General features: G+C 47.0%; 2 protein-coding genes across 4 annotated transcripts in view; one reads left to right on the top strand and one right to left on the bottom strand.

Moving 5' to 3' along the window:
- Nucleotides 1-8,386, top strand: part of rab4b (RAB4B, member RAS oncogene family) — a 40,970-nt gene extending 32,584 nt beyond the window's left edge. Inside the window, exons 6-8 of one of the 3 annotated variants that reach the window (XM_079515061.1) lie at nucleotides 1,229-1,324; nucleotides 2,469-2,654; nucleotides 7,565-8,386. In XM_079515061.1, coding sequence (XP_079371187.1) covers nucleotides 1,229-1,324; nucleotides 2,469-2,584 — 212 coding nt within the window. In that variant the 3' untranslated portion in view covers nucleotides 2,585-2,654; nucleotides 7,565-8,386. Of the gene's footprint in view, nucleotides 1-1,228; nucleotides 1,325-2,468; nucleotides 2,659-7,558 lie in introns of all 3 variants that reach the window. The other 2 variants (XM_079515060.1, XM_079515062.1) reach the window with 2 other exon arrangements.
- Nucleotides 1-14,552, bottom strand: part of ap2s1 (adaptor related protein complex 2 subunit sigma 1) — an 84,838-nt gene that overhangs the window by 55,260 nt on the left and 15,026 nt on the right. The window lies entirely within an intron of this gene.

Below are 14,552 nucleotides of genomic sequence, written 5' to 3'. Positions count from 1 at the left end.
ACATACAGTTTTATATTAACATTTTAGGAGTGAAAACATATGTTTAGATGCATGTGACAGCGTGTCAGCAGTTCAGACAATGCTGCTCCGCTGTTCTACGACAGAAAAACAGGTGAGGACAAAGCGTACGACAGCTCCCGACCAGACGTGAGTTTTGTCCTGGCTCAAGTTCAAAATCAAACGTTGGCGCAAATGGTAAATGCCGAAAATTGCGGTAATTTCGGCGTACACCCATATTTTGGCGTACGCACGGTTGATAAATGAGGGCCTATATCTCATTTTGACGGGGCAAGACTATAGTATTGGGACAATCAGTCCTGATGGTGGCGGTAACGTCACCATTTTGCCGATTCTGACCAAAAGGAGCGAGTGAACGATGACCACATCCGGTTAGGATCAAAATATCCGGCAGTAGCTTTGCTAGTGTGCCACAATGAAAGATGTCCGGAATGCTAAGCTATCATCGTATTTTTCATAACTAAGTCAAATTAAGCTCTAATCAAGCCCAAAACATCGCATTTTACGCAGCGATGCATGCGCGATCACGCGCGATCGACCGTGCACACACGGATTTTCGGCCGGTTTTAGGAAGATTACATCGGCCGTTAGCCAAATTAGCTAAAAAATGCTACATTTTGCGACAATAAGCTCCCGATTATTGGGAATCAATCGATTACGTCAATTACGTCAGTGGCCATAAGGGATTTATTGATTTCATTACGTCAATTACGTCAATGGCCATAAACCAGTTAAGAGTAAAATGCTCTGCTGAATATGGTCAGTATAAATAAAGCTGATTATTATATGCAAACACTATCTCCGCCCTGAGATTGGCGCCCATCTACAAGCTCACAACGTGTCTCTTTGCACCGCATTGTGAGCCTGTAGATCGGCTATTTTCAACATTTGTCTTCTAATTTATGGAATTTCTTAGATTTCTCTTTTATTTCTTCATGAAATTACTGGGGGGGGAAAAAATGTTTTTAATTCATGAAGATTTTTTTTTTTAAATGAAACCCCCCCCAAAAAAGTACCCACATGGGTGTCACAACCCACTGTTTGGGAAACGGCGACGTGTAGTAAAACACATCCAGCTGCCTCACGCTATAGAAACAGGAAAGTCTGACCTATGGGGCCTCAAGGCTATTTATTATGCAAATAAATATGCAAAACTGTAAAACTGCATCGCACTGCTGCTGTCTAAAGCTCCCCCTCCCTCTTAACGTAGAGCTGATGTTCCTGGAGACCAGCGCTCTGACAGGAGAGAACGTGGAGGAGGGCTTCCTAAAGTGCGCCCGCACCATCCTCAATAAGATCGAGTCAGGTACACGTTTTTCCCTCGCTCTGTTTATTCATGAGGCGTGTCAAGACCGTGTCGGCTGGGTTGTTCCTGTATGACTGTTGATTCTGTGTGCATTCACCTGGCCTAGTTTAAGTAGGTCCTTCTTCAGGAGTCTAAACTAGTGACTTTTCAGTCTTGGGCTCTGCGTCGAATATCGTTGCTGAAAATAGACGATCCACAAGCTCAAAATGTGTCGTAAACGCAGTACGGATGCCGGGGTTTAATTGGTTAACCCAAAAGCCAGTCCACACCAATGATTCGACCTCCATGCAACCATTGCAACCTTGCAACCATGTTGCAACCATTGCAACCTTGCAACCATGTTGCAAGGAGTTTGCAAGTTGCGTTGGTGTGGACTGGTCTTAAAACGGTTTTGTTGCAAGGAGTTGCGTTGCATGTGGAAATTACAAATAACTGAAACGGTATTTTCTGCTTACAACACAACTCTGTCATACATAGGCCTAGTAGTGTTGTCGGTGGATATGAAGTCTACCATTTTAGTTACATTTGCCAGTTTTAACCCATTTTGACCTGAGATCAGATTCTAAAAATGTCTTCTACATCCTGACAGTTTTCTGAAAAAACTATGTTTCTATGTCAGTCGTTCTTCGATTTTTCAAAAAAAGCAGACCTACAAGCTCGTAGCGCACCGCTCGTAGCGCGCCGCTCGTAGCGCGCCGCTCATAGCGCGCCGCTCGTAGCGCGCCGCTCGGTGGCGCGCTACGAGCTTGTAGATCTGCTATTTTTCAATAGCTAAAGCATAACATAATGCTAACACCAAAAGGGGTTCCCGCCCAAAATGGGTTAAAGGAGAATTCTGGAGTAGCCATTTTCTTTCATTTTCATTTTCGTTAATAGACCTACACGTGTCTTTCACAATTACCAAATGTGCAGAAGTGCAGGTGTTTTGACCCAACGGGGCTTCTGTTATAAGGCGAGAGAGCATAAGACCCAGCGTGCCCGTCCATAACCTGTGTGTGTGTGTGTGTGTGTGCATGCGTGTGTTTGTGTGTCAACACCCAGGCTGTCGGCCTTACCTAACAACGTGTCTGTTTATATACTGTCTGTATTCCTAATGCCTCCTCTCTGACTGACATCATTATTACCCTGCCGGTTGGTGTCAAAGGTGAACTAGACCCGGAGAGGATGGGATCAGGCATCCAGTACGGAGACGCGTCCTTGCGGCAGCTGAGACAGCCGAGAGGAACGACCGCGCAGAACAAACAGCAGTGTAACTGCTAGGGGTCGGGGCGCTGCCCTCCACCTCAGCCCCCCCTCATCCAGGCCCACGCTCACAGGACACCCCCTACAGGTCAGTCCCTCACCTCAGCCCCCCCTCATCCAGGCCCACGCTCACAGGACACCCCCTACAGGTCAGTGTAACTGCTAGGGGTCGGGGCGCTGCCCAGAGTCGTATCTACAATAAGGCGAGGGCAGGCGTCCGTCTGTCCAAATCCATTTCTGGCCTGGCCAAAATCCGTACAATGAGAAAAAAAGAGGACAAAAACAAGACATGTTAACTATTAGTGGACAGCTGATTGGCTGTCGCGGTAGGGCCTCAATCACCCATTGGAATGTAAATGCAAGCTTTTCATCCTTTGTATCCTACTCGTCTGGCAGGTATATCTCTTTGAAAACCTTTAGTGCTACGATTGTGCGCGGGGAGACGACAATTAACACATCTTGCCTGTCCAAAATATAATTCTTGCCTGCCCAAAATGTAATTCCTGGAAACGCCACTGGCGCTGCCCTCACCTCAGCCCCCCCTCATCCAGGCCCCACGCTCATAGGACACCCCCTACAGGTCAGTGTCTGCCCTCACCTCAGCCCCCCCCTCATCCAGGCCCACGCTCACAGGACACCCCCTACAGGTCAGTGTAGACCTGCCCTCACCTCAGCCCCCCTCATCCAGGCCCACGCTCACAGGACACCCCCTACAGGTCAGTGTCTGGCCCTCACCTCAGCCCCCCCTCATCCAGGCCCACGCTCACAGGACACCCCCTACAGGTCAGTCCCTCACCTCAGCCCCCTCATCCAGGCCCACGCTCACAGGACACCCCCTACAGGTCAGTCCCTCACCTCAGCCCCCCCTCATCCAGGCCCACGCTCACAGGACACCCCCTACAGGTCAGTCCCTCACCTCAGCCCCCCTCATCCAGGCCCACGCTCACAGGACACCCCCTACAGGTCAGTCCCTCACCTCAGCCCCCCCTCATCCAGGCCCACGCTCACAGGACACCCCCTACAGGTCAGTGTCTGCCCTCACCTCAGCCCCCCTCATCCAGGCCCCACGCTCACAGGACACCCCCTACAGGTCAGTGTCTGCCCTCACCTCAGCCCCCTCATCCAGGCCCACGCTCACAGGACACCCCCTACAGGTCAGTGTCTGCCCTCACCTCAGCCCCCCCTCATCCAGGCCCACGCTCACAGGACACCCCCTACAGGTGAGTGTAACTGCTAGGGGGCGGGGCGCTGCCCAGAGGCCTATCTACAATAAGGCGAGGGCAGGCGTCCGCCTGTCCAAATCCATTTCTGGCCTGGCCAAAATCCATACAATGAGAAAAAAGAGGACAAAAACAAGACATGAGAACTATTAATGGACAGCTGATTGGCCGTTGCGGTAGAGCGCGGCCCTCAATCACCCATTGGAATGTAAATGCAAGCCTTTCAGCCTTTGTATCCTACTCGTCTGGCAGGTATATCTCTGTGAAAACCTTTAGTGCTACGATTGTGCGCGGGGAGACGACAATTAACACATCTTGCCTGTCCAAAATATAATTCTTGCCTGCCCAAAATGTAATTCCTGGAAACGCCACTGGCGCTGCCCTCACCTTAGCCCCCTCATCCAGGCCCACGCTCACAGGACACCCCCTACAGGTCAGTGTCTGCCCTCACCTCAGCCCCCCCCTCATCCAGGCCCACGCTCACAGGACACCCCCTACGGGTCAGTGTCTGCCCTCACCTCAGCCCCCCTCATCCAGGCCCACGCTCACAGGACACCCCCTACGGGTCAGTGTCTGCCCTCACCTTAGCCCCCTCATCCAGGCCCACGCTCACAGGACACCCCCTACAGTTCAGTGTCTGCCCTCACCTCAGCCCCCCCTCATCCAGGCCCACGCTCACAGGACACCCCCTACAGGTCAGTGTCTGCCCTCCACCTCAGCCCCCCCACATCCAGGCCCACGCTCACAGGACACCCCCTACGGGTCAGTGTCTGCCCTCACCTCAGCCCCCCTCATCCAGGCCCACGCTCACAGGACACCCCCTACGGGTCAGTGTCTGCCCTCACCTTAGCCCCCCTCATCCAGGCCCACGCTCACAGGACACCCCCTACAGGTCAGTGTCTGCCCTCACCTCAGCCCCCCTCATCCAGGCCCACGCTCACAGGACACCCCCTACAGGTCAGTGTCTGCCCTCACCTCAGCCCCCCTCATCCAGGCCCCACGCTCACAGGACACCCCCTACAGGTCAGTGTCTGCCCTCCACCTCAGCCCCCCTCATCCAGGCCCCACGCTCACAGGACACCCCCTACAGGTCAGTGTCTGCCCTCACCTCAGCCCCCCTCATCCAGGCCCCACGCTCACAGGACACCCCCTACAGGTCAGTGTCTGCCCTCACCTCAGCCCCCTCATCCAGGCCCACGCTCACAGGACACCCCCTACAGGTCAGTGTCTGCCCTCCACCTCAGCCCCCCTCATCCAGGCCCACGCTCACAGGACACCCCCTACAGGTCAGTGTCTGCCCTCCACCTCAGCCCCTCTCATCCAGGCCCACGCTCACAGGACACCCCCTACAGGTCAGTGTCTGCCCTCCACCTCAGCCCCTCTCATCCAGGCCCACGCTCACAGGACACCCCCTACAGGTCAGTGTCTGCCCTCCACCTCAGCCCCCCTCATCCAGGCCCCACGCTCACAGGACACCCCCTACAGGTCAGTGTCTGGCCCTCACCTCAGCCCCCCCTCATCCAGGCCCACGCTCACAGGACACCCCCTACAGGTCAGTGTCTGGCCCTCACCTCAGCCCCCCCTCATCCAGGCCCACGCTCACAGGACACCCCCTACAGGTCAGTGTCTGCCCTCCACCTCAGCCCCCCTCATCCAGGCCCACGCTCACAGGACACCCCCTACAGGTCAGTGTCTTGCCCTCACCTCAGCCCCCCCTCATCCAGGCCCACGCTCACAGGACACCCCCTACAGGTCAGTGTCTTGCCCTCACCTCAGCCCCCCTCATCCAGGCCCACGCTCACAGGACACCCCCTACAGGTCAGTGTCGTCTCTGACGTCGGCCGCCAACGTTTACGTCAGGAGTTCCCAAACTTTTTTGGACCAGGTACCCTTTTTGGGGTAGACATTTTTCCAGGTATACCCCTCATCTGAAGCGGCCGCAGAAACCTTTCAAGTGTCCTGAGTCTTGTTGTTGTTTCTGCAGCATGCGTCCTGCTGTTACTGTTTGGGGTCACGACAGGTTGACTGATGTTTTAGTTTTAGTAATCATGTCAGCTATTGGCCAAAAGCAAACATGGGAGAAACACAATGAACAACACAACAAATACGTTTATTGCGCAACTTGGCAGAAATGACACACACACACACACACACACACACACACACACACACACACACACACACACACACACACTCACGTAGATAAACATAATTTTAATGTTAAAAAAAAGTTTAAAAAAATATATATATATTTTTTTTTTTTCTGGGAATTATTTCGGGTACCCCCTGGCTATGCGTCGCGTACCCATAGGGGTCCGCGGACCCCACTTTGGGAACCGCTGCCCTACGGGTCAGTGTCGTCTCTGACGTCGGCCGCCAAACGTTTACGTCATATCAGGATATGTGCTGCTCACACATACTCTGTCCTAAAGCCTGTACTACGTAGCAGGATTTGGGATTAGCAAAAAGGTAACTCCCAGTTTAACTGAAACACTAGTGCCCTTTGTTGTAATTGTATAAGACGTGAAAGTAAGCCTGCCTCTTAGGCCTTTGAATTATATATTTTTTTATGTTTTACTTTTTTCATTTTCACCCAAGTCGTTTTACACTGCCGGGGGTTACAGCTGAAGGAATAAGGTTAGAATTGTGATTTTTAAATTACATTTAAGCCAAAACATTCACCAGCCCGATATACAGCCCCATTATATTTGTCAAATATTACAGCTTGCTCTTTGTCTGTGAAATATGCTGCTCTGCTGCCAGTAGTTTTGTCCATGTTTGTCAAACTGTAGCCCCCTTCGTGTGAGCGTTTTAACAGTGCGATTGCAGTTGTTAGGGTTGGAGAAGGCAAATGGTGAAAGGATATCCTGGGTAGGTGGCTGGCTTCATAGTAGTACAGGCTTTTGGCATGATGAGGATGATTTTTATCATAATTATTTTTGTTATGAAAGGCAAAATTTCACTTGAAAACATTTCTGGGGTCATTCTCACATCTACTCTGGCTTCTGTGTGCACCCCAAGACAGTTGCTTGATTAAATATGTCGATATTAGATATTCCTTTTTCGGACACGTCACCCATCCTTATATAAACCTATATATTCAACTTCAAACTCAACATTTTAATCACGTTTAGACTCGTTTAAAACAACACGTCCCTGGTTTTGGTGACTGAGACTTCTCCCAACGTGTGAGGAGGAGCAGTGGCGTTTTTGGTCGCTACACGGGAAACCAGTCAGTGTTGATTTCGTCGACTAAAACTAAGACGAAAAAGGTTCGTCGACTACATTTTTTCACCGAGGAAAACTAAATGGAAACTAAGCTGTGATGACTAAAACTAAGACTAAATATATTGACAATTTCGTCAACAAATAAAAAGTAGACTAAAATGTTAGGAAGGGGCTTGTGGACAAGAGATCCAGTATGAGTCATTTTACAATTACGTAGTTGCATGCTGAAAATAGCAGATCTACAGGCTCTGCCCGCAGCGCGACGCGTTGTGAGCCTGTAGATCGGCTATTTTCAGCAAGTGTAAAAACAGTCACTACGTCGGCATCAAGGCCCGCCAAAACACATTTTAGTCGACTAAATTAACCGTAGATTTAGTCGACTAAAATCTTATTTAGTCGACTAAATTTGCTGCCAAAAACAACACTGGTTCCAGTTGTCATTTTTCACACGCAAGGTATGCCGTATTCTTGTCATTGCAGACAGTATTTTACTGTTTTCCTCATCTGCTCTCTCTCTCTCTCTCTCTCACTCTCTCCTCGTCAGCTCCAGGCGGTGTGTTTGGTGTGTTTCTCTTCAGCCTCACACACACACCCCAGCCCAGATCACCTGGACCAGAGGTCACCACCCCTTGACCTCTGGTAAGAGTCAACATTTCCTGCCTGAGCCCCTGGGGGGGGGGGAGGTCAGCTCTGCCTCTGAAAGCCCCTCGGAGGAGGGGGGGGGGAGACCCCACGCTGGAAGACAAGAGATGTTGCTCCATTATTTCTCACCCAGAAACCAGGAAGTGTCGAGGGTTTTAACTGTATGTATGGGCTGCCCCTATTCTTCTTCTGGTTTTAATAACACATGCTCATCATAGATGGTTTCACACAAACACACACGGTCTGTGACTGAATATCATGATTCTTTTTTTGTTTTGTTTGTTTGTTTTATTTTATTTTTGTTGCATCTATTGATCGTGTGAAAGTAGCCTGGGTAGGGTTTAACGATTGGATTGGCCAAGCAGCACTCAAGACAATTAACATTCATTGAGGGTATTCTGCATTTATGATAATTATTATCGACTGATATTATTCTGGACCCTTATTTGCACTGAACGGCGGTACTCCTTGTAAATGAGGCTTTTTTTTCATTAATAATGTGATACACAGATGAAGACCAAAATGCATCTTCTGTCGAAACCATCTCAATAGATTGTTATTTCCTTGTGCTAATCTGTTGAGGACTTTGGTTTGACACTGTTGTAGGTGTACGCAAAAAAAAAACATACACGGTTGTTGTACTGTAATTTCGTCGGGCCTGATATATAAATGGGTGTGTTTTTACGGCGTAGATCAGGTCTGTTCAATCATATAAAGCCCAAATATTGACCATGGGCCTTCATTCAATCTGACTCTGGGTGTATGAGAAGTAGCCTGGCTAATAAGCCAGACTCTGTCGTGTGGTATTTGAGTCTGGAGATGCTGTGTATGGATCTTGTTTCCCGGGGGGTGGGTTCAAACATTTTCTCTTTGACGCAATTGGTCAGAGCTACTGTCAGTCAAAGGTCTCAAGTGATGTACCAAAGCCCGCCCATATTGCATACCGTGTCCCGATTGGCCACATCAGTTCTCTTAGCCAGGCTATATGAGAAGCACTGTCATCATGTTAGAATGTGGGCCTTAGTAATATATTTGACATCATGGATGTATTCTGTTTCCCAGTTACCATGTCTGAACTGTTGTCTCCAAAGGGGACTGGTCCAGCCAACACTCCACACACACACACACACACACACACACACACACACACACACACACAGGTCTGCGGGTCATGTCGAAAGCACAAAGACGAACGAAACGTTACACCTGACTTACACTTGTTTTGCGCGCCGAACATAGCAGATCTACAAGCTCACAGTTGGCACTTTGATTGAACGTCGTATGTAGATCTGCTCTGTTTTTCAGCGTGCGACTGAACCGGGGCGTGCAACTTGACATAACTCAGGCTTTACCCTTTTTTGTTTTACTCCAAAAGGCCACAACGGGGCGGTGCTTTTTTTGCATTTATCTGATTTCCTCGCCTTGCTCTGGCCCATGTTAATGTTCTTGTGTGTCTGGCACGATCAGAGAGGAAGGTTAGCCCATTTTGACCTCAGATTCTAAAAATGTCTTCTACATCCTGACAGTTTTCTGAAAAAGCTATGTTTCTATGTCAGTGGTTCTTCGATTTTTCAAAAATAGCAGATCTACAAGCTCGTAGCGCGCCACTCGGTGGCGCGCTATGAGCTTGTAGATCTGCTATTTTTCAATAGCTAAAGCATAACATAATGCGAACACCAAAAGGGGTTCCCGCCCAAAATGGCTTAACAGAGGGTTATCTGACTGTATTTGTAAAAGCCAACCACTTTCTCTGCCTCTCTCTCTCTCTCTCTCTCTCCCGGCTTGTGCCCCTTCTATTCCTCCTCCTATAGCAGTGGTTCTCTGTCAGAGGACCCCCAAATTAATGTGTATTTTGGCCAGGTTCTATATTGATATATTTTGTATAGTATATTTTTCATAATTTCGTAAAAAAAACAGCAAACTCTACAAGCTCACGACGCACCGCGATGCGGCACTTGTGAGCTTATAGATCAGCTAAAGATAGCTTTAGTATAAAAGACGCTATATTAAAGGACCACTTCACCACTTTTCAACCTATCTTCATATAATAGGTCCTCACTAATAATCTTGAAAAAATGGCGCAATTTTTTTCTACTCGGTCTGTGTCTCATAGGAGGGCTGTGGGCAGTTCAGAAACCGTCTTCCAGTGACATCATCGATGGGGAATACAAGCTAATAGAAACTGCAGGCTTTCTAGTCCTGAAAAGTTGCAATGCGAAAATGGAAGCCATCGTTCTCACAATAATGAAAATCTAAACATTTTTGTTTAAAAAATAATCTGCCTAATGATGATGTCACTGGAAGACGGTTTCTAAACTGCCCACAGCCCTCCTATGAGACACAGACCGAGTAGATTTTTTTTTTCCAAGATTATTAGTGAGGACCTATTATATGAAGATAGGTTGAAAAGTGGTGAAGTGGTCCTTTAACTAAGTTTGGACCTGTGGTGGGGGTCCCCAGGACCCCCACTCTGAGAACCACTGCTCTGCTACGCCTCCCTTCCCCCATGTTTCCCCTCCAAAACGTCACTCTTGCGTGCATTAGTGAGAAAGGTCACAGGAAACCACAGTTTAGTTTCGCTTACAGTCGCCTCGCCGGTGTATCGTGGCAAACATTTCATAAGCACTCGCCCGAGGTTTCAGTTACACTTCCATTTTTTTTTTTATGTGACATTTTGGTCTCAATGAAGCAGGCCACAGAACCGGTGGTTGAGGTTGTTTTGGGGGGGGGGGGGACAGGTGTTCAACAGAATCAACTGTAAAATGGTTTCCTCCTCCCATGTGTCACTATCACACCGATGTTGTGGGTTTTTTGAGTGGTGCAACCACTCCAAGGAACAGCAATGTCCGTGTTCACCCATGTGTTCACCTATGTGTTCACCCGACTATGTCACTATGAGCACGAGTACCAATGACTACCAAAAGTGGCGCTGTTGTGCCAGAAACGGAGAGAGAGAGATAGTGCTGCACTGCTGCCTGCTAATGAGAGACAGAGAGAGAGAGAGAGAGAGGGGAGGGGGGGAGTTGCACCACTCAGTTCACACGTGTGTGATTTTTTGATATGAAGGAGATCGAGGTTGCGAGCTAAACACGCTGGTTCTAAACGCGAGGTCTGCAGAACAGGCCCGTACGTACGGGTTTTGTAACTCGGAGAGTTGTACAAATTGGAGTGTTCATTTTGGACATTCCGAGACTTAAATTAAACACTGAGGATTTTTTACGGTGCCTATTGAGGTGTCGGAGATAGAAATGTGTAGCGAATAGGGGTATGTGGCCTAATGCATAACAAACTGGGGGTCCTTGAATTAAAAAAAAAAAAAGGTTTTGAACCACTGACCTAAAATATGTCTCCATCCTCCAGCCCTCTTTAAGCCTAAATGTAGACGCTGTAGTATGATAGGTGTCGCTTAACGGCAAAAGCTGATTTTCACAGTGAGCTTGATGATCAGCTCTTGTCGGTAAAAGCAACGCCGTTGTGTGATGAAATATGAATTCACGTTTTTAGTCTTAAGCCATATAAGGTGCTGCTTTAGTCACCGTTAGGCTGCTGAGATCTTCTCACAAGCGGCTTGGGACTGCCACACAAGGCTGCGCCTCCTCCTCTTCCTCTGACGTGCACTCTCACCAACACTCCGGCACAGGCATATATGTGCACTTAACACCATCAGCTCACTATGTCCACGTAACACCATCAGCTCACTATTTCCACTTAACACCAACAGCTCACTATGTCCACTTAACCCATTTTCACCTGAGATCAGATTCTAAAAAGGTCTTCTACATCCTGAGTTTTCTGAAAAAGCTATGTTTCTATGTCAGTCGTTCTTCGATTTTTCAAAAATAGCAGACCTACAAGCTCATAGCGTGCCACTCGGTGGCGCGCTATGAGCTTGTAGATCTGCTATTTTTCAATAGCTAAAGCATAGCATAATGCTAACACCAAAAGGGGTTCCCGCCCCAAAATGGGTTAACACCATCAGCTCACTATGTCCACTTAACACCAACAGCTCACTAGCGAGCCTTAACCACTTTCAGCCCGCGTTCCTATTTTGGACGAGTCATTTTACGAGCAAAATATTTTCAACAATAGCATATCCACAAGTCATGCGACGTGTCGTGAGCTTGTAGATTTGCTATTTTCACATAGTTTCTCCCAAATAACAGTATCCTGTACAGGGGCTCAAGCTGTTAACATGAGACGGTGTGCACTTAAGGAGAAAGATGGAGAATTGGACGAGCAGGATGGGGTGCGGCGGTATTTGACGGATGGTCAGAAAAAGGCTTGGTTTCATTTATTTTTGTTTTTTTTTCGTTTCGTTTCGCTTAATCGTGTGACATTTGGTCGACTTGCAAGTGCACTTTTACTTTTGAGAGAAGGAAAATTGTTGTTTATATGCTGTAACTACACAGAACTGTACATTTTATTTTAATTGAAACGCAAACTGTAATAAAACCATTTTAATTATATATATATCTATACAGTATGTCATTTCCTTACTAAAGAACAACTGAGTTTGTTTGGTTCTCTTCGATGGGACGTTTCAGCCGTCGCTACTTCAGATGGATGTTCTAGTGATGTCATCACGCCATGTTTGTTGGAATAGATTTGATCACTCGCTGCTGATGTGAGGTCATCGTCATGACACAATGTACGACAACTCCTTCCAACTTCCTGAGCTGTAAGAGAGAGCCTGGCAACCACAACGAGTCTGATCGGAAACACTTTAAAACCGTTCTGGACGGGAACCCCCCCTTTTTTGGTCTTCTGAAATAATATATGTTCAATTTTCAAAGATGTGTGCCACATTTTCACGATTTTTCAAAAATAGCAGACCTACAAGCTCGTAGCGCGCCACTCGGTGCCGCGCTATGAGCTTGTAGATCTGCTATTTTTCAATAGCTAAAGTATAACGTAATGCTTAAAACACCAAAAGGGGTTCCCGCCCAAAATGGGTTAAGCATTATAGATAGCAGATCTACAAGCTTGTAGACCAGCTATTTTTTTGAGAAATCGTGAAAATGTGGCGCAAATCTTTGAATATATATATATATATATATACTTTCAGAGCGAACGTTTTTAACTCAAATCTTTGCTTCTGGGGGGGAGGGGGGGGGGGGGGCTGGAACAACATATTTTCAGATGGGGGTCGGCGGCCAATTTCATATAATTTTTGGGGGTCCTTGACATGAAAATGTCAAGGACGACTGACGGAAACATGGGGGGGGTGACTAGTCTAAACTAATAGTATGCACCCAAACATGGGGTTTTGCAGAAAACGGAGAGTTTGAGTTAAGTGTGTATATGTGTTCTACCTGTATGGTGCGTAATAAGCACCCACCAATAGCCATAGATATGTTGAGCCGGAGCATTCTATTCCAACTTCATCCAGTCTGCCATTTGCATTCTGGCTGAATTCTGCACCAATGATGAATACACTCAAACTCAGTTGTTGCCTTTAGTAACACATGTTATTTAATCCTCTTTAAAAACTACTGTAGATCTTGAGTTAATCTATGCTGTAAATAAGATTAAAGTTGTCTATTGTCTATCGAGGGTGGATATTTTGCTCATTTGATTGTAATGATTATGGAATTCTGAGTAAAGAAAAGCTTTGTTTTTTAAGTTAATATCTGTCGAGATGTCTTTCTTTTCGTTTTATAAATGTTAGGTTTAGGGTGTCTAACTTCATGGATGGTTCAGTTCATCAATTTAACTACATATTGGTAAATCTTCAATCTGAACATTGTTATAGGGTACATACAAATAGATTTTATTGAACAGTCAAGAATTACACTATTTGTATCGACGCCTGTCATTGTTCTGTAGTCATTCTGCCTCAAAGGTAGTGTCTGAGTGGAATGAATATTTTACAGTGCACAGACTAAACTACTAAAGGGTAAAAGACCACCAAGTGCAATTGTCTGGATGCATGTTCCAGGGTCGATGCAGTGACGGCCACAGTGGGTTCACGTTAGGTGAAATAAGATATATTGACTGATTTATTGATCTTAGACCACCTGCGACAATTGCATCAACCCAGCTGCATTATTTGGACGGGCAGGAAACAATGGCTCCCATTGGCCACTAGATGGTGCTAACATGTTAAACTCAAACCACTGCTCCACACCCCAGTTCCCACGGCTCAGTTCGTCCTCCCTAGCCTTCATCTTGTTGTCATCCATTTGCACTGCAGTGTTTTAGGAGCGAGGCGATTAGAATAACGTGGTTTAGAGCAGTGGTTCCCAGAGTGGGGTCCGGGGACTCCTTGAGGGAGTTCCAGGACCCCAGATAAATTTACAATTTAGGCATTTAGCAGACGCTCTTAATCCAGAGCGATTTACATTAAGCAATAACAAAAGCATGGCATACATCACATATATAAAAAGTAGTTATCATGAATCATACGTAAACTAAGAACGTAACAGGGGAGTATCTATGTAAACTATACATACTATACTATATTATATATTATACATGTGTACTATAAAGTGCTACGACTACATAAAAATGCAATTCTAGTGCTGTCTACGTAACAAGCTATAAGTGTTTAAAATACTATCTAAGTCTACATAAAGTGCTATCTAAGGGGCTAGGCTAAATGACAGTTTGGAACCAAATGGACCCTTATGGGTCTGTAACTCTGAGTGTACAAATGGAACATGTGCATGTACACTCAAGTTAAATTAACATTGATTTTACGATGTAAATTGGGGGTCCCAGAGATAGAAATGCCATTAAATGGGGGTTCGTAGACTAATGCATGTCAAACTGGGGGGGGGGGTTCCTTGAAATTAAAATTGGCAGTCCTTGGCATATCTTCTCAAATTGGGGTCCACAGGCTAATTGGTAAATGGTGCATTTATATAGCGCCTTTATCCAAGGTGCATTTATATAGA

The sequence above is a fragment of the Electrona antarctica genome (genome assembly GCF_951216825.1).
Source record: "Electrona antarctica genome assembly, chromosome: 11".
Taxonomy (NCBI): domain Eukaryota; kingdom Metazoa; phylum Chordata; class Actinopteri; order Myctophiformes; family Myctophidae; genus Electrona; species Electrona antarctica.
Note: the sequence above shows the minus strand (reverse complement) of the source record. Positions and strands in the feature narration are given on the sequence as shown.